This window comes from Battus philenor, unplaced genomic scaffold (genome assembly GCF_028537555.1).
Source record: "Battus philenor isolate CCGP_79_NKW_IND1 unplaced genomic scaffold, ilBatPhil1.0.hap1 SCAF_22, whole genome shotgun sequence".
Taxonomy (NCBI): domain Eukaryota; kingdom Metazoa; phylum Arthropoda; class Insecta; order Lepidoptera; family Papilionidae; genus Battus; species Battus philenor.
Genome location: NW_027181685.1, coordinates 3,437,370 through 3,464,809, shown reverse-complemented (window position 1 = coordinate 3,464,809; position 27,440 = coordinate 3,437,370). Strand labels below are relative to the sequence as shown.

The following is a 27,440-nucleotide window of genomic DNA, read 5'->3' as shown; positions in this document are numbered from 1 at the left end:
CCTCAATTTGCGTCGTGGTTACGTTCCAAAAAAACACGACGCAAATTGAAACGCCGCAAAGTGAAATAAGATTTTCTATAGCAAACCATGTAATGATCGAAGATAGGTTCCTTAGTTACGAAAATACCACTTTTTAAAAAGAAAATTGAACAAAGTAAACATTAAAAACCAAAAATAAAAATTATATAACTCTGCTAATAAATAAATTGGAAAAATATTTACCTTTTTTGTAACCAGAAACAACACGTAAAAATTTATATAAATTTATTATTCGCTTTTTAAAAAAGCACAACACACTACATTACAACACACTTCGTAATTGAAACTGAAATCTAAAATTAGCAAAACAAAGTGAAATTAAAACTGTACTGAAATTGCGTTGTTTTTTAGATAGAAAGGGAATCCCCAAGTTTTGATGGCATGGCGCAAATAGAAACAAAAGTGCTGCCATCTTTTGGACAAAAAGAATTTTTTTTTAAATTGAAGGCGCGAACCCAAAACAACGCAACCTCGAAAACCTAACGACGCACAGTGAAAATTAGTGTTAATTAAGTAGCGGCGCAACTTCGAAAAAAACGCAAAACGAAACGACGCAAAGCGAGGTTTTGGTGTACTCTAACCCATGAAAGATTTGTTAAGTTTACAAAGACGAAATTTAGACATAGCCAATAATTTTTTTTCTCTTGTATTTATCATATGTCTATTACTATTTCTTTTCTAAGTTTTAGGCGCATAAATAATATCATATTAAATATGTATTATGAAGCGAGCGTTAAAAATAAATTTATTTATGAACATCTTTCAGAGGAAACACAGCTTTTTTTTGTAAAAAAATATTTAGAAAAAGTCAAAAAGCTTTCAAAACTATTGGATATGTACATAAAAATAATAAAATTAACATACAGATAATCTGCTAAAAATCTCATATGTAGTATTTGCATGAATTAACGAATTTTTCCGTGTAATATTAACAATAAATTTCATAAGTCTCTTTACATTTCATCTAAACTTTACTTATATGTAAAGTATTCGGCAAGGGCCGTTTACCTGTCATACCTTGTGCAAATTGGTATATGTTGCTATATGTCACATACTCTTTAGGATTTTTTTTAAATTAATGATATAACTCGCAATGTTTTCTGTGACCTTTTTAATAGAACTCGTGGATAGCTAAAAATCAATCCCGAAATCAACGCTTCAGTGAAAATACATAACAAAAGGTATCGTTAGTAAGAAAAGGACTAATATTTAGCCACTTCCGCACATACAGTGGTAGTCGTGCAAGAAAGTGCACCGCCCGCCAGCTCGCTAGTAAATGCATATGCGGCAAACAATGCGTATTACTCAACTGCCACCGTCAAACCACTCATTACGTGTTTCACCCCTCCACGGGGCATCTTCAGGAGTTATGTTATACCAATTAGTGCCAAACACAGAGTTATTTATTATTAAATATTAAAGGTATCGTTACCTAGGCCTTTCCGAGGAGATCTGGTGAAAGGTGTTGATATTTGAGGCTGGCCAATTTCTGTCGATATATCTTTAATCAGCTCCAATAAAGTGCGTCCCGGTGTCGGTGGCATTTGTATAGGAGTTGGCACGCGTGATCCTTCTGTTTATAAAAATAATAAAGCGGTTCAATGACATCACATTTTAAGTTATTGTTATAAAGCAAGAGTTACAGAACCCTCTAAACAATAAGCACGGAACCCTACGATCAAAAAGTGCCATGGCGCGTGACCTTGAAGTTATTTATACATTTTGTGTACGGTTCTCGGAAATTCTAACCGAGTACTCTCGCGAACTTAACAGAACCTTCTCCGTAGTATAAACAGGTGTACTCCCCATGTGTACAGTTTAGTGTTGTTTTTCGAGTTATAAGATTAAGATCTACGATCAGTGATATAAAGTGATTATTTAGTGAGTTATTTGGAAAGTGATTTCTTGAGCGATTTGGGAGCGAAGTTTGGACTAAGCGAAAGTATACTTTGTGTTAAAGTAGGGTGACCTTCTGAGTTGTGAATAAAGGACTCCTTGTGAACCAGCGGCGTTTCATTTCAAGTCAAAACCCACAGAACGTAACATTATGTTTCCTATCATCAAAGTTACAAATGAAATTAACCTTGATGCTTGCATGTTTATCGACGCGTTCAACTTCTTTAGATGGTACGTGAATTTAAAATTTATAAAAACAAGCCAATGTAAAATAATTTAAATAAATAAATTTAAAATTCAAAAATGGAACACTACTACTCTTTTCATATACGTTACAAATTTACGGCAACTTAAAATTTACTTATCGATTTCTTTATGGATTTAACACGTGAAAATTTTTGATGTTTATTTTTTATGATTTTCATCGAAGTTTGAGTTAATTACTAAGTTAGATAAATTAAGATTAACTATTAGTGATGAAGCTTTATGTCGTATTGCTATATACAATTGTTCAATAGAGTTCAAATGTGGCTTAAAGAAGACGCGCGTGGGACGACCGAGATTGTGCTGCAAAGCGTCTGACTATAAGTTGACTTAGTTTAATTTTTGGTAAAAATTAAACCTTTATACACCTCGCATATTTTATGCAATATGCATTTATTTATCGGCAGTGGACGTTCTACAATTAAAATTACATTGTTGATGATGATGACATTTCCTAAGATAAAAAAAATTCACGGAGAATTCATTACCTGGCAATGGTGAACGCAATACGAGTTTCCGTGCTTCATCCATAGCTCTCTGGAGATTTTGTTGGTTCTTGAAAGACTCTCTGGTACGGCAGCGACCAATTTGGGTCCTAAACAAAATAAGGCAATTAATGTGCAATCTTAAAGTAAGACTAAAATTAATTGTTACACCTAAACGTAATAAAACCTCTTTTGATACGTTTAATTTAAAAAGTATCATATTTCTATGATTTTTAATGGAATTTATATTGTATTGCCTTATGACTAACTGTTGCGACAACAAATCTGTCAAATACCCATAGAAGCAATTAGGTAAAAAATAATAAAAATAATGAATGGAATAAAGACAAAGTCTAATAAATTCCTTATGTAGGTATAATAAGCTGTCAATATAGTATAATAAAGTCGTTCTCAAGTTATAAATAATAGAAATAATTATTTTAAATACAAAAGTTATTTTTAAAAAATCCACTATTTCACATTAAGGTTGTCGAAACATGCTAAATGTGGACCCTTTCGACCTCCCTAGGGCCAGCTGTGGACGCCCTACAGCTAAAATGAGGATAACGATTATGATGTCTAGCATCACATATGACTACATGCTTCTTTTTTCAGTCTTGTTTCTCATGCGTATTCAGGAAGGTTTTAGATCAGCTAGGTCAGACTGAACTTAATATCTCGAGGATACTAGGACACCTGCAACTACATGTTTAGATTTAATCTATGTTTAGAAGATTAACATAATTTTTCTGAACAAATCAAAGCTGAAAAAACAGTTGACGAAAAGAAGAAAATTTAGATACTTACGCGATGCCAGTTCCAGCGAGTGTTTTATCCCACATAGCTTTACTTGTCGATGCAACCGCCATCTTGGCTATCCTTCTGAACCTAGACAGGGCTGTTTCTTGCTGCGGTCTGTCCTCGTCTTCTATAGGCGCCACGGGTGCAACTTGGAAGTCCTTCATTAGACGTCGCTCCCAGATCTTCATACGCTTTGCGAGGACCGCTGAAATAATGTTTTATTGTTAAAACATTTAACCACTAAATTACGAGCCGTGCACAAACCACAGCAGACGGTGATGATCTTTTAAATTTTTCCTCTTGAACCAGCATGGTTTCCCCGCGATATTTTCTTTTGCCGCTTTCGAGAAAATACTATGATATAAAATACTATGATGATATATAATTCACATATAGTATACGTGCCCATCGAGAAATAAATGCATGTCTTGCGATTGTAAGTCATGGTTGGCAAGTACCAGATAAGTTCGTAGGTTACCACTAATCATATTATAAATTTTTAATTTTATTAAAAATTATTTATAATACTTTGATCTTACATACTTTAATGGCTTTCTCTATTGTTCATCTGGTAACCTTGAGCCTTCGAATAAGGCCCATCGTAAACGATCACCTGTTGAATACGTAAGTCATCACCGGCAACATACACTGGTGAAAGACCTACATCTTCAAGCATTGCAGTATTTTCGGGAAGTCACTGAATGCAGGCAGCGCAAGAACAATCATCGTGGCGATCTTTGGGGACAGCCTATGCTTTTAAAGTCTATAGGCTGATATAATAACACTACGAGTATTTCTGTAGTTTCAATGTATAGCTACTTCCGCCAATGAACAACACAGAATGAGAAAGTCGCATTGTTTGCCGCATGCCCATTTATCAGCGGGCTGGCGTGCGGTGCACTTTATTGCTCGACTACCATTGCATGTGCGGAAGTGGCTAAATATTGGTCCTTTTCTTACTTAGGATAGACTTCCGCAAAATAATGCCTGAATCCATTAGATATTTCTATAGTTTATGATTAATATTTTATTCTCTGAATGGTTAACATGATTTTCACGCTTAATAAATAATTAGGAATAAATATACAGTGAATTTGGATAATATTTATTACCAAAATCCAATTTAGCTATATTTTTTGCACTTTCTTGTCATTTTTATTTATGTTTTATGTATAAGTCAGATTTATTTAAGAGTACGTAAGTACATTTTTGAATTTGAATATTATTTTACATAATAGGTGTATTCATTGTTTTAACGCAATCAAATAAGAGATATCAAATCAAATTCATAAATTCAGATGAAAAGTTTATCATTGACGATTTCATAGAGTGTTTCATAGATAAAAGAAAACTTCAAAATAAGACTCCTACTCTTTTTATGCATATTGCTGGCTTTTTATATTACTAGACTACTTACTCTTCTCCTTTCTATCTGTGAAAGAAACGTCCATTCCATTCTTCTCAAACACTTCTAGAAGCTCGTATCTCAACGAAGAAACGTCTCCTTTCAGTTCGTTGATATCGTCTTCTGTAACAGGTTCGTCGTCCATTTTTCTATGCATCGCCGTCACATATCTCCACACTAAAGCTCGCATTACTGCTGTGTAGCGCACATCGTCTTCTTTCTCCTTCTGTTCCTATTGAAATGATTGGAAAAATATAGAATTAGTATTACTACTTAAGTTTGAAATATCAACATTAATTAAAATCAAATTGACTAATATAATAATCTAATATATAAAATTCTCGTGTCACGGTGTTCGAACTTGAACTCCTCTGAAACGGCTTGACTGATTTTTACCAAATTTAATATGCGTATTCGGTAGATCTGAGAATCGGCTACTATCTATTTTCTATACCCCTAAGTGATAAAGGTTGTTTACACTTAAAATAATTTTTTTATTTTTTTAACGAAATTTTTTGTTTTTATTTTTTTATGATACAGCATACAAGAATACATACAACCATAAATTTTCACCCCTCTACGATCAACCCTTATCTTACATTTGTTAATTAAAAACTTTAATTTTTTTTGCAAAACAACGTTTGCGGGATCAGCTAGTATTTATATAAATAATAACATCTCTACAATCTTATATAGATAATGTATTACTACAAATTGGGCGTTATTTGTTCAAGTTTGAATCAGGAATTAGTATATCCGTAGGCGAAAAAAATTACATAACGCAGCAGTTTGAATAGTTGAAGTGGCAATAAACAGACCATATAGCACAATAGATGGCCACTGGAACCTTAAGGTTTTGTAATAGATCGCAGCTTGAAACGTCCGCCCACAAGGTGAACAAACGACCTGGTTATAGTCGATGACAGAGGCTGGATGCTAGTCGCTTTCAAATGTTCCTGTTGGAAATCTGTGGTACAAACCTGCAATGGATGTTCCATGTATAAAGTAGTGATGACATTAATACATGATATTACCCGCTAAATATCATATATAGTTATCACTTATGTACATCATAATAAACACGCCAGGAGATTTCAATTTGCTTAAATTAAACTTCCTGTAATTGCGTCATTTAACTTAAAATACGTTTGAAATATGTTTTCATATGCGCTCTTATCTGTAAAAAGCTCATAACAAACTCGATACAACAACTACTTTCGATTTATATATCGACATTGTAAATACATTACGCACACAAAAAACCTACTATAGACTATTAAAAAACTTATAATAAAATACGAATCGGTAAAGTCTTTCTAAAGTTGTAACATAACAAATACAAATATGGGATAATTTTTATTTATGTTTGTATTATATTGTGCTCTTTGGCGTTTAGTCGGTGACCATAGTATCATTTCAGTTTATATTTATCGACCGAATGTATAGTATATCCGAACACGAAACAGCATAGTATATTAAATATGATTTAAACATTAAAAGATTTATCATTGTATTACAACACTCAATTGCATTAGAAACAATTTTAAAAATTACTAGTACAACCAATTACTTTACTTTCAAAAAAATACCTGTAAAAAGAAAAGCACCAATTATTTTCCAGGTCGTATATAATGAAGTTTAAATTGGATAACTCTCCATACTCTTTAACTTTGTTTCCTATTCCGGTTCACCTTAGAGATTTTAAGTAGAATTAATGTAGAGCTCATTGCACGGAAATAACTTAAAAATCGACTTAAATGGATCGTGATAAAATATTGGAAGAGAGAAACTATTCATAATTTTAAATTATATACGATATATTATATATAATATGAACTTATGCTGTATACTTTAGTGTTTCCTAACGCGGGACCGACGCCCCACGAGGAGCAAATCGAAAATAGACTCGATACGAGTTTCCTTTCGCTCCGGCCGATTTAAAAGTCGTATCTATCATTGAAAGCAATTTTTTAAATAATGATAAATGTTTTATAGAGGGGGCCCCCTATGTAATATTTTACGACAATTATATAAGAATTTTAGATACGCTAAGGTGGGTCATGGCACAAAAAAGGTTGAGAAACACTGCTTTACACTATACAACTGAAATCATCAATCAAACAAACACCATACACAATAAATATAAACACTCCGTACACACTGTCAATTTATTGTGATACATTCTGTTTAGTACTTCCCCTTTTAATTTTCCCCCGTCTAATTTTGTATTTTTAATTGTTAATTATATGTAATTCATAATTTGCGTGGTTTATGTATTAATGTTTATATTTTATTATGAATAAATCTGAGAGGTGTGAAGGACCTTGGAATAAATAAATAAATATAACCATATAACGTATGTCGGGCAACAAATTTATCTTTTTAAAGTGATTATTTTGAAAACGCTATAGGATCATGTAGTTCCTGTCGAATTTAGCTTCGAGAATCTTTCCCCCGAAAACTGATCAATCGTTTCAGGAATATCCCGGAGCTACCAAGGTCACCTGACTGTTAATTTATGTCAAAGAATTTTCAATGTTTCATATATTTATATACATAAGTTAAAAACACATTAAAAGTTGCCGTATAAATAATAGTTCTGTTGTGTGCCTTTATAGGTGACAACATTTAAAATATACTATTCACAACAATAAAAAAATAAATTCCAAAATAAGCGATCGTACGTAAGAGGAAACATCTGGCTTGCGATTTTAAACACTTAGAGAGTGCTTAAAAATAGTCAACGAAAAGTCTGGGCGAATATATAATGAACTATTAAAATGATGTTAGTTACATTTTAATGTTACTTATAATATTTAGCAGTGAAACCTTTTTTGAAGAACTTGTAATAAAATTTAAAATGTGTATAAAAAAATTAAGTTTTATTTTTTTTTTTCTGTCCACATGTCACAAGAAAAAATCCCGACATACCCTCATTGAATATCAGTGTCAAAATACTCACTACAAGGTAAATGTTTTTTTTATTAAGATACTGTAAATGTAACACAAAATTTTATAACGAACACGAAAAGAAAGAAGGTGTCATAGAAAGTGAAATATAAGTATAGATGTAAAAAGGCACATAGTCTTAATTACTGCTATAAATATATAATTAATGTTTTATTACCTGCTGTTCCATATTCTTTAGCTTATCCTTTTTTCTGAGCCTCAGCAACTTGCAGACAAGCTTGGGAGTAGGGAATATGTTGAATGGAGGAGGTAACGTTGCTCCCTCCTCAAAATATCTCATCCACAAACGTGTGCGTGCAAATTTCCATTCCACGTCTGAATGCTCCTAAACAATAATACACAACAATCATATTTTGACAACAATAATCCGCAATAAACCCTTACAGCTTACTGTTGCAACGAATGCTTGTCTCTTAGTAACGAAAAAATTACATTATAAAATTATTTATTTTATTCAACTTTAGTCAAGATCAAGACTAGACTCCTCAAAATATATTACGAGTCCAGAATTCTTAAGTTATTCTCGTCCTCAAGACAAGCTATTGATTTTAAGGAAAACAGACGCTAAAATATCATTTGGATGATCAGCAACCCGCTGGTGTGATCAAATAAAACAAATGTTTATTAACACAGAAAAGAATAGAGATAATATTCAAAATTCCTTAGAATTAAAATAATAAGTTTTCGACTGATGTCGATTTTTAACTAGATTTTGTTCAATAATTATATGTAACTTACATCAATCATGGCGTAAGAGTTGGACATCATAGCGATGAGTAGGTTCAACAAGACGATGACGTTGATCACGGAATATGAACCGAACATAAGGAGGCCCCAGAACCTAGTGTAGCTCTTGATTCCAGCCAGCTCAAAGTTCTCCAGGCCCACCATGCCGAAAGATGCCCAGAAGAGGGACTGCGATGCTTCGAATACACTGAGAAATAAATCAGGTATAATATATATTTGCATTGTCAATTAAATATATTAATTTAAAACTGAGAAAATACTATGTTATATGCTTTTTATTTGTACCTTAATAACTGAATAAATTAGTTTATAAAATTATAACATATCATTCGTACAAACAATTAAGATTTTAAATTAAATATAATCCGCACAGAGCCAAACTAAGCAATGGCAGCCTTAAAATTCAAAGCCTGTGGCGAAATTAACGATGATAATCCGACATATTTATAAAATATTAAGGACTGAAAAATGTATCAGTGATCATAGTGAATTTGAAATGAATGAAACTCTCATTTATACTTGCCGATGTAATATAAGAAACGTCTAAATTCTTTCTAAACTCACTGTTCCATTAAATCATTTAACTAACAGAAAGTTGTATATTTTTCACATAAATTCTTAGTTTTGTTTAAATTTGGAGCAACTCAGTACATATTTTTTAAAAAAAGGTGAAACTTCACCACAAGTCATAACCTTGCAGCAAATTTTTGATCTAGCCCTAACAAAAGTTTTGATTGTTATTCCTAGATATGACAGAGGTAAATAAAGAGCTCAATGCAGTAAAAATGAAAAAAAAAGTAATTTATGTGTTTTATGTTATTTATAAAAAAAATCTTAAAACTGTTATACTAATTAATATAACAATATTTATCATAACATTCGCAATATGTAAAATCCTTTTTGTAATTTGATACTATTGATCTTCAGTTATGTATCCCATATCTGTATATGATGATGTATACGATGTCTCATATTACCAGATGTAAAGCAACTTAGTAGGCATGATAATCCATGGTCGCCCTCAAGGTTAAACAGTCGACTTCGTCAATCTTTAAAGTATTCATCTTGACGTTTATGTCCTCTTCCAACTGGATTTGTGTTTGAAGAAGGTAACGCAGAGATGCAGTTGCTTCTTGTAACATTTGTTGTAATTGCTCAACGCTGTGCCTTAACATTTCACATTCGAAATACAGCGTCTGACCTGGAGGGTCGCGGACCAGCTCGGCACTAATCCTCTGAGCGCGTCTTCCAAGTCTTGTATGTGCCAATCCTATATTACCCTCCTTATCGGACAGAGCTTTTTGCAATTGTAATATATTGTTTTGCATTTTCGAAATCTTTTCAGTAGTTTCTCGATGCATATCTTCAAGCTTACCTTTAGCGATTTTAGTCTCTTTTATACGCTCATTGAATTCATGGTTGCATTTGTTGTAAGCGGACCAGAGGTCATCAATAACTTGGTTCAATAAGGTGTCGACGAAAACTCGAATCGGTCGCGCGCTGGTCACTTCTCTGGCAGCCATTTGAATGTTTTTTGCTGACAATGCGTTGTACTCCTCAGCTGATATACTCGCTGGATCTAGGTTCGCGTATCCTTCGTAAACTGAAAGACACAAGTCGGTTGGTTTTAATGACAGCGAGCCTTTGTCCGAGTCGATCGCGGCTTGTTTGTATTGTAGATCGCGATCCACCAGGTAGCGAATGGACCGAAGACGTCGCATCTGTTCGTTGAGCTGTTCTAATGTGCGTTTGATCAAACTCTGACCACCGAGGATGGTTGTTATCTCTTATTGTAGCGCATGCTCAACTCCATCTACTACCAAATCGATGCCGATACGTCCGTCTCTCAGTATGAGACATTTACGGCAAATAGTGAGAGCATTTGTTTGCAAGGAAGCTAAGCAATCTAAACACCTTGTCTTATACACACCTAGTGCTTCCAGCTCTAAGCAAATTTCTTTTCTTTGAATTTTGAGCTCGTTCTTAATGAAATCGACGTCTCCAATGCGTTCTTCAATCCGTCGGTCTGTGGTTGCTTTCATGATAGCAGCGCGTTCGGCGGTTTCTTCGCAGATCCTCTCGGATTCGTTCAGGACTCTGTCGGCGAGTTGTTGTTGGTCCTCGGTATTCCTGCATCTTTGGTCGTTGCTCAGCCTCCATTCGTCTAAAGTAAATTTCGCGGAACGAGGCGGAACACAGACAATACTTTGTTCAGACAACCTCGTTGTTGCCACTGGGGCGCCAATAACTTGACGAACACCAAATTGACTATCAGTCATTGTTCTAATAAAAAACGTTAAAAATTCTAAGAAAAAATATATAAGCAAAAACTAGTCTTGTTTGTAAATTGACAATTGGATTTATTTATTTCCATGGATACCATCTTAGCAACCTTGTATGAAAGAATTACGATATTACAAGTCTATGAGATCGAACCAAAGAAATTGTTCAACGAATTGCCAGATTGTAGTAATAGTAGGAGGCACTTACCGTGCTAAATAGATAGCTACTGGGGCCTTGAGTTTCTGGAGTAAAGAAGAAGCACCGCCAAGTGCTCGAATAATTCTTTAAGGTCATCGCAAGACGCCAAATTCAGCCCGTATACAACTAAACCCGAAAATCTATGAAGGAGGCCTATATCTTTGGACTTCATACTGCATATTATGACGATGATTATTAAAAATTTTTATTTTTAATACGTTCACTGTGGCTTGAGGTCGATTCAGCCTCATGCTAGACTTTGCACTGGTGCGGCGCGTAAAACTCGTGTTTTCTCTCTAGTGCGGCGGCTGTTTACACTCAACCGTATGAGGTATGACAAAGACAAATATAGCTTTCTTTATGTCTGCGAAGCATTGACTCAATATTGTAAAAAAATATTGATGAACATGAGGCAGAAAAGGCCTCAAACGCACTACTAGGAAGTTCAGCTTGAGGCTGATTCGACCTCAGCTGCACCAGCTGAAAGTTCTTCAAAATTGGGCCCGCAGTGAACGTGTTAATTAGAAAAAAAGAGCAAGGTATTGAGACACAACTTACTTGCCAAAACTCCGCCACTTCGTACAAGAGTCTCCTGCGTTGTCCCAATCAGGTAGACCACCAGGAAGAACATAACACTTCTTTTTCTCCAGATCAGCGAAATACCAAAGCAATTGATTTAGACCTGATGAATGAAAAAAATATATCGAGTGATGTTACATAAAATACTACCGGAGTAACTGGAAGATTTTTAATTTCCATTCTCTATTCGACGGGATTGTCACAAAACCTTTAAAAAACTTGAAAATTGTGAAAATTGATTATTATTTTTCGCAATCATTCACCAAATATTTAGTGAACAAAATAAGTTTCATAATGAACTTAAAGCGAGCAGGACAGATGTTGGGACCCTAATTTTGTTTAGTAAAAAATACGGGATCGCAGGCGCGGTAGGCTTCTACTCATAAGGTGGTCAAAAGACCTTGTCATATAAAAGCAGGTGGTTGCAGGCTGCTTCCAGCCGGTCCTATTGGAAATTTATGGAGAAAGCCTATGGGAATCATCATCATCATATCAGCAGACTGAGAAACATAGGCCTCCCTTAACGGTTAAATGCCCAATGACGAAAAACTGCAACATACCACTTTGAATACAATAGTGTACAGTGAATGCGTAGTGTTGTATATCTGCATCATAAGGTTTTTTTTAAATAAATAAGTAAAATATGTTATAAATACATATTTTCTTATATTTTTCCTAGCATCGTAATGTATATATGCAATAAAAGTCATACATTTAAGGGTTAAAGATCGCAACAATCATACGATTGTCGATCGCAACAATCGTATACTTAGGTAATAAATTAATTTTTAATTATTTTAATTTTTATCGACTTCATCAATATCGATTAAAATACATCAAAGTAGAGTTGAGAATTGCTTGTACAATTTTACTCAATAGTAACCATGGATTTTAAACAATATTGACCTATTTGATGCAAAAGTAAATCTATGGTATATGACCTGCAGTGGACTTCTCAAGTTTATCTTTTAAAAACAAAAACTCACCACAGGCGAAAGCGAACAGTACCAAGCTGTAGATAAAGAAGAACTTGACAATATCGATGACCATGCGTCCCAGAGAAATCTGCAGCGGACCCAGGTGAGGGTTGATGGAGAAAAGGTGCAACAGCTTTAAAGCACTAAACAGAATATAAGCATGATTTAATATTCGTCAGATCGTATTTAATACTATATATTTATCATAATATACAATGTTTTTGGCGATCACTCCCGTTGCGGGCGGGGCACTTCTAGAAATTCGCTGGATACAAGCAGCGTAAGACCGGTAATGGTCTTTTTGGAAAGTCTATGCTATGCAGTGGGCTTCTGTCACCTACCATGATGATGAGAAGAAGAAGCCTCGAAGTCATAACAAAAACACCATAAGGTGACATCCTTCAATTTTAAGCTACGAGGGTTACAAACGTACTCTAACTTTTTAAATTTAATTTTCCAAATATTTATCTGACAAAAAAGTGCATACAACATCACCAACACGCCATTTCATTATATCTCTATATATAATTATTTCTAAAATGAAGATACATATATGTATTACATTACCATGCATTTACTTAATAACATAAGTTTTAATTTATTTACATCATATTTTGTGAGATAAAATATATCTCTTAAATAGGTCCTTCAGACTTTTAACACTCAGGTGATTGGTTACATCAGATAAATTTATTTCTGAAATATCAATGGAACTAAATAGCTACGAGTTCTTCTTACGAATTTTGAGAAGGCCTCAAAATAAATTCAGACAGTTTTTTTAAAACATATGCTTATATAGCTTCATCAGATCCTAATAACTATTGCTATGATTTATTATAAATGAGTTATTATTTGCTTACAATATTAGTTGCAGTAAGCAGGTACATCTGAATTCTAATTATTTTAATGCGCCAGAAGAATACTTCTGGCGCGATTCAAAATAAACGGAAATAAATGGGAATAAAAATAAAACTAACCTAAAAATATTTGCGGCAGCAAATAATCCTTCTGCTATCAATTGAGGGTCATATGCATTCCACTGCTCCCTCGGTATGTACATTGTTTTAGCATCTTTCTCGATCTCTGCCGTCTGTTGCACATAAGCAACGATACGAAGCAGTGCTACCGCAACGTACAGAGAATTGCGAGTGAAATCTATAAAATTCCACATGTTACGGAGATAGGAACGGATTCCTTCCACGTAAATTTCTTGTGTTTCTTCCCAAATAAATCCTTGAAAAATATTGACGTATTTTAATTACACGGAATGATTTGTACATTAACGTAAATCTGTTTACAGTCATAGATAGAAATTCCGTAATAAAAGAATTTGTAAATTCAGATACATTCCTTGGTGGTGTGTTAATTTGCGCCACAAAAGACATGCCGGTAAAGAAAGAAACCTATGTGCTATCTATTCCAGCAGTGGACTTCCAATGGCTAAAATCATAAACGATGATAATTTTACATGCATTGGTACTTATTAATTACTAAAAGCCTTGTTACTTCTACTTATTACACTATTTCTATAATTTCTAAATCCTATCAGAAAATCTCCAATTCACAGCACAGTAAATACTTTCATTCTACTTTTAATACTCTTATAGGCCAACATGTTTATCGAACGAGTGACCGAGCTCTCGTCTCAATAATCAAAACGCTGTTTCAACCCCACCACTCTCAATCCTTTTATCGGAAGTTGTCACAAAAGAGTGATGGGGTCGAGTTATGTTGTCATTTAAGAAAAATAAAAATATCTTTTATAAAATATTTACAATCCTGATCTACAATCTGAACTAACAAACTAATAAAAAATTGACTTGGGTTTTTCGTCAGAAATTAATATTAACTATTCAGGGTGATTGTAAAAGCTTTTAAGAAATATTGTGAAACATTTTTCAACTACTGTATGATACATTCTATCAAAAATTAACGGTTTCTAAAAATTAAATAACATTTATTATAATATAACAAGAAAATACGTTATTAAAATTCACATTACCACATATTAAAATTAATTATTATTTACTATCTTTCTACATGATATACTTGTGTTACTAAAAGTTATCAACCTGTTGCATTTAAATGGATAAAAAAATAATGCAGCACATTTTAAAGTGACCAATTTTTAGAGGGTGGTAATAAATATGAGAAAAAGCTTTATAGCTTTTTATTGACAAATGAGCTATATAACCAATCAACCTATAAAACTCCTAAAGAGTTGACAACGTATGTCGTTCCAAAACTGTTTTTCATGTTTCACTTTTTATTATTACGCGTATTATATCTGTATGTAAAACTTTAGAAAGTACATAAAATAATTAAGACAAGAAATTTACCTAAAACGTAAATAAAGACGAATATCTCCAAAAACGTGGGCGGGTTTCCTCTCTGCTTCAACATTTCACTCTCCAAATGCTTTATCATATTTTCAGAGCCGAACATTTGTATCAATTGCACCTCCGCTCGTTGAGACACCAGTATTAGAATCACTGTTAAAAATCCAACCACAAAATTTTAAATGTTTGAAGCAATTAAAAAATTCACTCTCTCAAAATTATTGACGAAGCGTACATGTTTTAATTTAACATATTCTTAACAGATATAACAGTCAAATCGTAGTTCGTGATGCAAAAATTAAAATCAATGCAGCATGCCTGTGGTAAAATAATGATAAAAAATAAAATTCAGTAATTCCACATTGGAACTTTTAACAGAACTCTTATTGATCGACAACTTATCATTTACTTATTGTTTTAATCTATTTCGGTTTTGACTCTACTCTGCTTCGTAAGGTGTCATATTTGTGGAGAAAATGCAGGAAAAAACTCTACAATAATACATCGTTCAATTAAATTTAACAACATATAATGTGTAGATTTAAACATAGACACTTTATGAGATATAGCCTAGATGAATTCAAAATATTCAAGCGACTTCATTGCTAAGGATAAGCACTGCTAAGGATTCTTGTCATTTAAACATTCGTTTATTGAATAACAAGCCAATTTACTTTTAATATGCGTTTTGAATAATTGAATAACAATAGTTTCGCTTTAGTAAACAGGAACATGAATAGACACCACAATAATAGCCCCTGGCAAAAGATATACCATTAATCACCGTCCTATATAAGTTATAAGTAAATAATATAATCAATTTATTACCTTGTTACATTGCCAATAATAAAGATTTTTATGTTTAAATTATAATAGAGTCAAAAGAAGGTGGTATCGTTTCTGCTAATCAGGACAGTTGAAGCCAACGAGCAGCGCTGGTTTTCAGCCTTTTTTACCTTCCAAAGGTATCATAAGGAAAGTTAATAGCGTTGGACTACCAATTATGAAGAAATGTTCTACACCAAAACACTTGTTGTGTTATGAGTTTAATTTTCTGTGTTTGTGTATGTCTAACTGTAAAGTGTGAGCTATAAATTGAAATGGTCACGAGGACTTAAAATCTGCCGAAAATGTGAGTCAAATTTTCTGCTGCTAGCTCTTAAGAAAGGCACAAACTCATTTTGTTCGTTTTTCGTTGTTTCTTTACTGGCTCAACTTTACAATTTATTACGAAAGTAGGTAATTGAAACAAAAACCTTTAAATATAATTTCTCTAAAATTCCCTTAATCGGTTCTATGACGAAATTTATTTGCAGCAAATACGAGGAGATTAATAAAAGATGATACTTTATATTCTAAATATGTACTTACAAAGAAAGAACAGATAACTTGAGGCGTGTATTAGGAACTTCATAAAAGGCTTTCTCATCAGTTTGCCAATTTCACAGTTAGGAGCAACCATGTAGAGAGAGCAGTAGAAAGGGAAGAGGAATGCCACTCGAAAGATTATCATAATCTTCTCTATGGCTGACTTCCGTCGAAACCCTGGTACTCCGTCGTACCAGATAGACGCCAAGAGCTGTTGTATGTTTGGATGGGCTACAAACTGTTAAATGATTTATTATTATTATATTCGATTATTAATCATCGTAGATCACATTAAATTTTTTAACAACTCAAATAAAATTCTCTATGTAAAATTAAAAAAAATATTTGTAATATTATTAGTATATAACAATATTTACAACACAAATTTGCTATTAACTAAGCGATTTAAATATATAAATATCACATATAAGGGCTGTCGCTTACTACGACTTTTTGTAGCGAACGACTACATCGCTACGAACGCGTGTTAGTCGCATTTATAAAGCGCTACTGCGTCGTGACGGGCAGAGAACCGAGGTTACTGGATTGTATTTGTATCGCGACAGTATGGCGGATGACGGCACAACTGTAGCGATGTGGTCGAACAACAGCGACGCTGCTGCACCGCTTCTAGAGTCACTGTTTGCGACGGTTCTAAAGAATATCTCATATCAATCAATAAAATAAATTTCATGAAGCATAACAAGAGAAATCTATCACCATGACACTATTCAAGAAAGTATCGTCTATTACGTCGCCTCAACTAACCTTTTTCTGTTTAAAATTTATCGCCAACTCCAATCTAGCTAACTTCATATGGTCTCCATCATAGAATGGTGACTCCTCAGGGTCGTGGTTTAAGATGATGGCCAGCTCATGTGAACTCCTCGACTGATCTAATAGATCCACAGCAAACTTCTGCGTTTGACGACGTAATTCTAGATATTCCGATTTACTTTCCTACAAATATAACTTACTTACTTAGTACTTTTCACGTATTCTAATTAGAATGTAAATGTGTAATATATCAAACAGACTAGTTTCAGGAAGGTCAATCAAACCAGCAATCATGTACAATTACTTTAAAAATGCCCCCTGTTTCTAACTTGCTGACCTGCGTTATATTTCTGAAAAGTCCATCATTCCAAATTTAACTAATCATAGTTTAAACTATAATTAAACCATATATGTTCACGCTCACGTTATCAAATATTATTTGTATGTATGCAACATAACTATGTCTTATTTAAAATAAGTAATAAAAAGATATGACTATAATATCAGTGTTGATATATAAAATCCTGATAAGAACTTAATAATAAACCTGTTACTAGAAATAAGATTTGTTTCGCTTAAAAATGTCTCAAATAAACGCCATACAGCAAGAAAAAAATCTTCTTTTAATTGTGAGTATTAAATTACATTTATTAAAAAATCTATAAAATAAATTTCCAGGTTTTTGTGGAAAATCTTTAATTTAATTGATAAATAACGTGTATAAATAATCTGCCAAATTCATTCAAAATTGTTAACTCTCAAATAATAATTCTATTAATCGAACATTGATCGATGATCAACTGTAATTTAAAATTAGCGCCGTGTGTCGTAAATTAAAATTAATTGGCCTTTCTTACACTGGGTGCAATATTAATTTCGTATAAAGATATACAAACCGGTTCAGTGAATGCCAAGTTTCTCAGTTCCCAAGACAATTCGAAAGCTGTGAGGATAGGATCTGTGGACGACAACGCGATAAGAGATGGAGACGCAAGAGCCCGGTACTCGTTTAGACGTGCCAAAGTATGCCTTAATGAATCATCGGTAGATTCGCGGATGCATTCGTCACAGCCACATCTGAAGCAAAACATCAACTTTTCCCTAAACAGCCTGGTAAAATTGCTTAGTTATATAAAAATTATATTATTGTGAGCAGTAAAAGTCTATTAGTGTCTTGAACAGAAGAAGCCCTGCTATAAAGGACTGAGACTTGAGGTCGCGGATTCAATTCCCGGGATATAACCTTATAAATAATTCACACTTTGCGCAGACGGCGACTGCAAGGTATAGACTCCCATGGATTGCCACGATGACCAATCATGCGCTGCCGGCATTTAGAAATTTATCGCTAACTTTATAATATCGTCGGTTCATCTAGCGACTGGCATACCCGTGCGTCACTTTCGGATCTTGGTCTTCAGTCAAAATCCAAGCCACTGTCACAAGCAATTCGGATAGCCACGTCAACGACATGAATTTTCCTAATTTCTCATTAAATCTCAATGCGAAGCTCCGAGAATGGTTTCTTTTGCACTCTGGATGATCCATAAAACCCTTTTGTCATCACCAAGAACGTACATTAATTAAACAATTTTGTCTTCATATATTTCGATTAGTTTGTGTAAATTAAACAAATAGTATACAAATACTGTTTGGCAAATAATTGAATTAAAAATGCCAATACGTGATCCTCAAATTTCCGAAAAAGAGGCAACCTCTCGTACCTGATGTCATGAGGGTCCGGTAATGTCGCCCCGCGGTCTAGAAGCAGTTTAATAATCTCGTAGTTGTTCTTATGTGCGGCCAGTATTAATGGAGTAACGTCTCGTGTGAATGTAGCCGTGTTCGGATCAACCTTTTGCCAACTCTGTGTATTAATCAAAATAATTTACGTTAGTTATTCTGAATTTATTTCTGATATTATAATACTTATTATAATTTAAATGATATTAACACGAAAATAGTTTGGATGCAATGTGATGTCAGTTTAGTATATTCCATATTTAATGGAGGCGTTACCTTGCAGAAATCCATCCTAAAAAAGAAAAGGACCAATATTTAGCCACACAGAGACTCTCTGTTTGGCACTAATCGGTGTAACATAACTCCTGAAGATGCCCCGTGGAGGGGTGAAACACGAGTTGAGTAATTTGGCGGTGGCGGTTTTATCATTCGCATTGTTTGCCGCATACGCATTTATCAGCGAGCTGGCGGGCGGTGCACGACTACCATTGCATGTGCAGAAGTGGCTAAATATTGGTCCTCTTCGTATTATATATTACAGAAAATGGATGATGAAATCTTTAGAACTAAACTGTCATTATAACCTCAAAATGAACCACTAAAAATTTATATCCTTTTTTAGTTTTATCTTTGGAATTTCAGAAAACTGTCGTTTAAGTTTAACCCATATTGATTACATAGATATATCATTTTAAATACATAAAAATTAACAATGAAATTTTGGAAATTAATATTTGGGAAGAGTTATTTGGGTAGCCATGTAATAATTGATAGCAAATTAGCTTAACATTTACATGTTTTATGCCCAAAAAAATCATCCTGTATATTTATGGATGTAATCGTATTTGCAAATGTTGCATGTATGCACTCATTAATGTCATGACATATTTCGTCATCTAACCTTGACTAGGTTTCCTGTTTAAGCGACTAAAACTAGAACAGCTATAAAATTGATTTTCGCTGAGCAAAACTTTCCAGCGATGGCCGCTATAAATCGGTTAAGCGGAAATAACTCACGAAAGAGCCAATTTTATTACTTATTTTACTGTCTCGTATTAGAGACATTATAAAATTGATCGCAATATTGGTTCACACTTACGAAAATAAAAAATATCATCAGAATAAAATTATTGATAGACTAGAAGTTGTAGAAGAAGTATTCCATACGACAGTACCACAAAAATAAATTGCGACATGACTCGTTAAACATTAGTTTTAATTCCTAAGCAATATTCACACAAATATAAAAAGTCACACTTCATACGAATTACAAATAAATTCAACATTGCACACAAATATAGATAATAGCCGTGAAGCGACCGGCTTATCCTAAGGGGGGAAAGGCCTAAACCAAGTTTACGTAACTAGAAAGACAGCTCCCGCGCGAACCTCAACTCATGCCCTTACATCACATACAATATTACCGGATTGACGGTTCGTCAAGCTTTTAAATCAATTAGATAGGTGTTCCTTGGAGTGAACTGGAGCAAGAATTTCTGAGAAGGAACCTCGGCTTGAAAATTTCGACTCAAGGATGCTTCAGAGAAACGAACATCGGTTTGGTCACTTGGAAATAGGACTGACTAACCTAACTATCACTTCAAAAATTATTAGCACTGAAATGGAATTGATCTAGGATGATAGGTTTGTCTCCCACTATATGTTCTTGACCATCATGACCGGTAAGGACTGTTTGGTTTCATTGGCTGCAAATTGTGTTGTATGGTATCTTTCTTATAAAGTGTCGCGTAATTCGGATAGTCAGGAGCATGTCTCGTCCTAAGAACGGCGTGACATATATTTGAATCTAGGATTCTTTGAGTGTCGTTAAATCGCTGGTGGGAGTAATTTGTAAGTGGTGACACTTACAATTTAATACAAAATGAATGAGGATTTGAATGACCACAGAAACTAAAAAAAATCATTTGTTTACACAACATGTAAAAAACTTACATATGGTTCTCCGACTTTGTGTATCAATTCCTCATGCTCTAACAGCAACTCTACCGCTTCCACGAACTCTGCGTTGATTGCCTGGAGCAGGGCATCTCTTGTCTCCACTCCCATCACAATGAGCAACTCCACCATCTCTAAGTTTTCACCGTCGATTGCCAATGTCAACGCCCCTCGTCCAAGAGCGTCGACACAGTTCATATCCACGTTATTCCTGCGATGTGCTTTCTGAAGCATCCTAAAATGATTATAATCGATCAAGATTTGCCCTAAGTTTCTGGAGAAGAGACCATGTAACGGAATGAGGAGATCCGTGGACAAAAAGAATTAACCGAAATAGCCCAGCGCCCAGCGATTGACTAGTTGGAGTGGAAGTGGATAGGCTCAATAGTGTGTAGAACATATGACGGTAGGGAAGTTTCGGGAATAGACCACGAGCCGGCAGCGGAGGGCGTCAATCCATAATGTAGACATGACATGATAATGTAGAGATGACCTTGTTAGGGTCATCAAAAGACGTTGGACGCAGGGTACTTCCAACCAGGGTTCCAACCATCCAACCTGTTGGAAATCTTCGGAGGTGATCTCTATCTATGAACGTCATCCAGTTTCTTTATTTTCTGAAATTTTTCGTGGCGTGTTCATATTACTTTCCATTATGTATTATTTAAAGAAACCGCATATGTACATCAAGCGCAGAATACCAGAAAAACTTAATTCGATAGACCTTAGAATGAAATTGATCTGTCCTAAAAGTTCATCTTTTAACTTTTCTTATTTTACTTTAATTCGATAACAATCAATGTTGCTTGACTAATTAGTTTATGAACTTTAACCATCATATCTCATGAGATTATACGCCCGCTTTCGTTTTGTCTTTTTCTTTTATAACATGACAGCTTAGGACTGCACCGATAGAAAAATATTTAACCAAAGTCAATTTTTAAAAAATGTGTAAATTGGATATAAGACGAATATTTCTACAGAACCTTACAGCTGCTAAGAAAATAAGAATCAAGGTGATCGACGAAATAAACGTTAAGGAATTTGTACTTTTTAATTATAATATAATGGAATATTTTTTATATAATAGATTGAACTAAATCTAAATCTTCTAGTACTTATTTCTATTACGAAATAAACTTCAAATACTTTGAAATTCTTCACTTTTGCCCCTAGCCACCTTGAATATGCATTCCAATAATGGAACTCTACAAACAGTATGTAAATTGACAAAATAGCTAAGTACACAGAATCGCTTTATACGATTACTGTAGTTGAAACGCTGCAATTTAGTCATGAAATTATATATCCTATTTATTTATTTTTATTTCATTTTCTTTATTGTACACGTTAGGGTACATTTAAATAGTTGCATAATAATATACAAAAAAGTACAATGGACGTTCTTATCACACAAGGCAATCTGTTACAGACAACCATAGTATGTAAAAGGAAGAAGTACTAATAATGGATAGTTAACTTTGAAAGATTCGTTACTTTACCACTACAACTTCCAAGCATTGCAGATATAATTTATCTGATAAAAATTATTACCAACTCTGTGGAATGCCCTGAACTCTTGAGTAACGTAAGATTTTTACTAGTTCAGTGAAGTTGCACAGGCCCACATTGTTACTCCTAGTGTAAGCCCAATATATCGGCAAAATAATCCTTATACGAGCGTGCAAACATTTCAAAACTCTGTCCACCTAGTGGGCGAACTTCCAACGTTGCGCCGTACCGTGATTTTTAAGTGTTTTTAATATACGCTTAGTCATTAATTTTTATTTCTAATTAAGTAATTTTACAGCACGGGAACAGACGACTTACAATTGGCCATGTAAAACATGCAGTTTCAAGATCGATGCCACAAACATTCAAAGAATGCCTTGATGATTTATTTATCTGTATAGCAAATGCAAGAAGCCTTGGAAATTGTTTTTTTTTTTTGATAAACCATCCACAAAGTTATATAAATTTAGATCTGTCTCAAACTCCATTTCAATATTTTTATTCATTAAATACCATAAATATATTTTTAATTTAAAAACTTAAGTATACTGCCATTTAAAAGGCCAGCTGTATTCTGCATTGGGTTTTCTATATTATGTAATTAATGTTATCGAAACAAACTAAATTTAAGCCATAAAGAGAAAAAAAGCTGTAAGCCATATAATAAGAGAAAAAATATCACCTTCTAACATTAGCCATGTCGCCACGCTGGACTGCCAGTAAATATTTCTTCTCTTCGAACGTAAGAGACTTCGGTAGAACGGGAATTGCCATCGGTTGCTTGGCACATTCTAAATTTAGATCACCCTGCCAACAAATAAAATGAACGTAGGAATAATTATTAACTTTTATTAACAGCACATTATAGTTTTTTATGACATTGTTAGACGACATAGCGCACAGAATATATAGCCATCGAGACCTTAAGATTGTGATGAGAAGACTGGCAAGCGCAGCGCAGAATATCCACGCACAAGTTGGACTAATTGTAAGTCGTATCTGACCGTTTCTATTGGAAATCTGGAAGGCCTATGTCCAGCTGTGGACTTTTATGGAAGACATGGTGATCATTATAATGGTACTCCGTGGGGTTAGAACAAAGTTGTATGTAATTCTTACACACTAAACCCTTTAAGATCGCGGGAAGTCACAGGATGACTGCAGCGCGAATCGGGTCATCGTGGCGGTCTTTGAGAAAGACCTATTCCTTGCAATGAGCATCTAACAGCTGAAAAGAAGAAAAAAAAGAAGAAAACTTCTTTGATGTTTGTTTTCAGCAGGAATTTTCGTTCGCTGTTCTCCCCAGGAATGACTTTCTGAAACCGATTCTCTTTTCTTTCAAATGGTCACACCTCTTTCGCTGTAAAAGGCGGGAAATCTGATCTAACCTCTGTAGCTGTTTGTTACACTTAAACCACTTTTATAAAGACACATAAATTTATTGTAACTTAAGCTACTCTTAAGTTATATCTCGGCACCAGAGTCCAAAGTATCAAAAGAGTTTTAAAGAAATTACCACTCAATCAACTAAAGAAGCCATTAAAATAAAATAAATCGAAATGAACTTACACTCTCCAAATCCTTTTTTCCTGTCATGGCTGCAGTTGTCTTGATATCGGCCTTCGACTGTTACCGGCATAAACTTCTAATAAAACAACAATGGTTTAAGAACAATCGTCAAAGAAAACATAGCAAAACATTAAAACGTTTTATTTAAATTGTATAAATAAATTATTTACAAATGTACATGTCTGTGAAGACTAGAGAAATCTTAGGAATTTACCCCGTATTTCTGGAGTCAATTTAACAAATTAATACATTTTACCCCGACTGGATCCAAATGCAAAACAAAAGGAAACAAAAAATTAACAGCGACGAGAAACGAAATAAACTGGTTCTCTTTGCAAATTAAAGATAATTATTTATTATTTTGACAGACGGTCGCTAGATTCTAAGGGTTTTGGAATGAAGAACACAGCCTGGCAAGCGCAACGTGTTTCCGGAGTTAGAGGAGCCCTATGTCCAGCTACGGAAATCCTATCACTGAAATCATGATGATGGTGATGTGGTTTGGTGTTTTGTGGTTTATAGTTTTCTAGTTAAAATATCTATTATTTTAATGCATACCCTTATGAAAAGTATAAATAATAGGAGATGCTAATCTGTTAAATATACCGACTGTATTTTGTTTAGGCAGTTGATTCCTCTAAAAATTAATCATATTTGTGATAAAAAGCTTACTAGCAATAAATATTTACATAAAGCTTTAATTGTTCAAAGGAGTCTTAGCAAAAACTACTACGAATTAGGGCAATCGTTCAGTGAAAGTCATTGAAAAACTTCTACCTATGAATGCAGCAGAGTAGAAGCATGCGCTTTTTTTGTAAACCAAGATGTAAAAGTCAAGCATGACCATAGATTTCCAAATTTTGAATTGAATGCCGCGACTTTCTAGTAAAAGAAAGTCATGTGACTCATTTTACAGAGCAGTTAATAATACTAATTTAATTTGTCCCTCTCTAATTTAATGTTCACAAATCTAGAACTCCCTCTCTCTCTCTCTCTCTCTCTCTCTCTCTCTCTCTCTGTGTGTGTGTGTGTATGTGTATGTGTGTCTCTCTGACACACACCAGGTTGAAAATGAATCTACTCTATCTCAGTAAAGTTTATTTTTTTTAATTTGAAGGAGAACTAAAATAAAAAGAAATTCCCAAAATAAATCGCAAAACAATCCTAATATTTCGAACAAATTATAAACGAACGTGTAACAAAGTAGGCTATATGAAACGTGACTTTACGTGAAGCCTTACAAGATCCGAGATAATCCATTTCACCGACCATCACCCAGATACAATATGAGGTCAATAACCATTGCTATGTAATTCAATTTATTGTACTGAAATTAGCTACACTGTGTCTTTTTTTGGATTCCTTTGCGTGGATTTAACGTTACAACCTTGATGTAAATAAGTTTTAACTCTACAAAGTGAAACATTGTATTCATGTAATAGACAGTTGTCGCTTTAACACATGTTATATACACATTACTCAGACACTGCTCCCGATTCGCATCCGAAAGACTTAACCACGTTCAACTTACCGGACCTCCTTAACATAAAATCTACAGCAAGGAGTGGACGGATGAGACGAGGGTAACGGCGCAGGAGCTGGATCGAGCCGTGAGCCGTCTCAGAGCGCGAAACACCGCGCCGGGGCCCGACGGAATACCGGGTCGAGTCTGGGTACTTAGTCTGGCGTCTTTGGGGGGTAAGCTGGCGGAGCTTTTCACGAGCTGTCTCCGCCGAGCCACGTTTCCCACGCCTTGGAAGGAGGCACGATTGGTCCTCTTGAGGAAAGAAGGCAGGGCCGTAGAATCTCCCTCTGCGTACCGTCCCATATGCCTGCTGGACGAGTGCGGCAAGCTGTTCGAAAGGATACTTGCCGCCCGGATCGGCGAGCATCTGTCTCGCGTCGGCCCCGATCTTGCCGACAGCCAGTTTGGCTTCCGTCGGGGGCGTTCGACCGTCAACGCGATCATGCGCGTTCGGTCCTTGTCGGAGCAGGCCGTGTCTCGGGGTGGTGTAGCGTTGGCGATAAGCCTCGACATCGTCAACGCTTTCAACTCACTGCCCTGGGATGCGATAAGGGAGGGACTGATCCAGCATGAGGTCCCTCCCTGCCTGCGCGGCGTCATCGGCGATTACTTGCGAGACAGGTACATCGTGTACATGGACCAAAACGGAAGGAGTAACCGGAGGGAGATCAAGCGCGGGGTGCCGCAGGGGTCGGTCCTAGGACCACTCTTGTGGAACCTCGCGTACGATGCGGTTCTGCAAGTCAGTCTCCCCGCCGGCGTGTGCGTCGTTTGTTACGCCGACGACACGCTGGTAGTCGCCAGCGGAGACAACTTCGAGAGGACCAGGGAGCTCGCCGAGCTTGGGACGGAAGTCGTCGTCGCTAAAATACGCGGGCTGGGGTTGGAAATAGCGCCAAACAAGACCGAGGCGCTATGGTTCCACCGGTTGCCTCGAACGAGGGAACCTCCCGACTCGCGCGTTCGCGTCGGTGGGCACGATGTCACGGTGGGGCGGTACATGAAGTACCTCGGCCTCACTTTGGACAGTCGCTGGGGCTTCGAAGAGCACTTCGATCGCCTCGTCCCCCGGATTGAGAGGATAGCGGGTGCCATGCATAAACTGCTGCCTAATCTCGGGGGACCCACGGAGGAAGTCCGCCGCCTCTATGCAGGGGTCGTACGGTCCGTAGCCTTGTACGGGGCGCCCGTGTGGGCAAAAAGGCTGGCGATTCGACGCTGTAGAACTAAGATCTACAGCGTCCAGCGGAGGATGGCCATACGGATCGTACGCGGATATCGCACGATATCGTTCGAGGCGGCGACAGTCCTGGCGCGCTTTCCGCCCCTGGACATTCTAGCGGAGTCGGATGCGAGGGTCTACGACCAAGTCCGCACCCTCCGCCGAGACGGCGGTGGCGAGCCGAACCGTGTGCTCGAGGCGGTCAGACGGCAGGAACGGCGCAGGGCGCTCGCGACGTGGCGCGCTAAGCTCTCGGAAGAGCGCTATGCGCGCAGACGCGTCGTTGGAGCGATCCTGCCCGTCTTCGAGGCCTTGATGCAGCGACGAGACGGAAGGCTCACCTACAGGCTTACGCAGATGATCACCGGGCACGGTTGCTTTGGTGATTACCTGTGTAGGATTGGTCGCGAAGCGACGGCGAACTGCTTCCACTGCGGAGGAGCCGCCCAGGATTCCGCCTCGCACACGTTTGCGGTCTGCCCGGCGTGGCAGTCGGAGCGGCGGATTCTGGCGGACGAGATCGGACAGGACCTTTCCTTGCCAGCAATCGTGTCGGCGATGCTGAGTGGGTCATCGGCGTGGAGGGCCGTGGCCTCTTTTTGTGAGACCGTCATGGTCCAGAAGGAGGCAGCCGAACGGGATCGGCAGAGGACAGATCCCGCTCGGAGACGACGCCGTCAGCGCAGAGACGTGCCTCGCGACGGCCCTCCGAGGAATGGTGCTCCCCTACCATGAACGGGGCCTTCGGAGTCGCGGGAGTTTAGGGTGGGGGCCCTAAACTCCCA

At 36.1% G+C, this 27,440-nt stretch overlaps 2 protein-coding genes across 2 annotated transcripts in view; both read right to left on the bottom strand.

The window, feature by feature from the left end:
* The window catches only part of trpl (transient receptor potential-like), a 30,658-nt gene extending 6,723 nt beyond the window's left edge, over window positions 1–23,935 (bottom strand). The window contains exons 1-17 of the mRNA XM_068766804.1: window positions 23,909–23,935; window positions 23,022–23,146; window positions 20,825–21,062; window positions 18,853–18,995; window positions 18,025–18,205; window positions 17,120–17,311; window positions 16,355–16,589; window positions 14,984–15,136; window positions 13,622–13,877; window positions 12,654–12,787; window positions 11,647–11,770; window positions 8,599–8,794; window positions 8,018–8,185; window positions 4,903–5,122; window positions 3,492–3,690; window positions 2,688–2,794; window positions 1,472–1,609 (exon numbers count right to left, since the gene is read on the bottom strand). Of these exons, the coding sequence (XP_068622905.1) occupies window positions 1,472–1,609; window positions 2,688–2,794; window positions 3,492–3,690; window positions 4,903–5,122; window positions 8,018–8,185; window positions 8,599–8,794; window positions 11,647–11,770; window positions 12,654–12,787; window positions 13,622–13,877; window positions 14,984–15,136; window positions 16,355–16,589; window positions 17,120–17,311; window positions 18,025–18,205; window positions 18,853–18,995; window positions 20,825–21,062; window positions 23,022–23,146; window positions 23,909–23,935 (2,836 nt within the window). The remainder of the gene's footprint in view (window positions 1–1,471; window positions 1,610–2,687; window positions 2,795–3,491; window positions 3,691–4,902; window positions 5,123–8,017; window positions 8,186–8,598; window positions 8,795–11,646; window positions 11,771–12,653; window positions 12,788–13,621; window positions 13,878–14,983; window positions 15,137–16,354; window positions 16,590–17,119; window positions 17,312–18,024; window positions 18,206–18,852; window positions 18,996–20,824; window positions 21,063–23,021; window positions 23,147–23,908) is intronic.
* LOC137923571 (tektin-1-like) lies at window positions 9,600–10,886 on the bottom strand. Its single transcript, XM_068766789.1, is given in 1 exon segment — window positions 9,600–10,886. A coding segment is annotated over 1 exon segment (1,287 nt).
* Window positions 23,936–27,440: the final 3,505 nt, after the last annotated feature.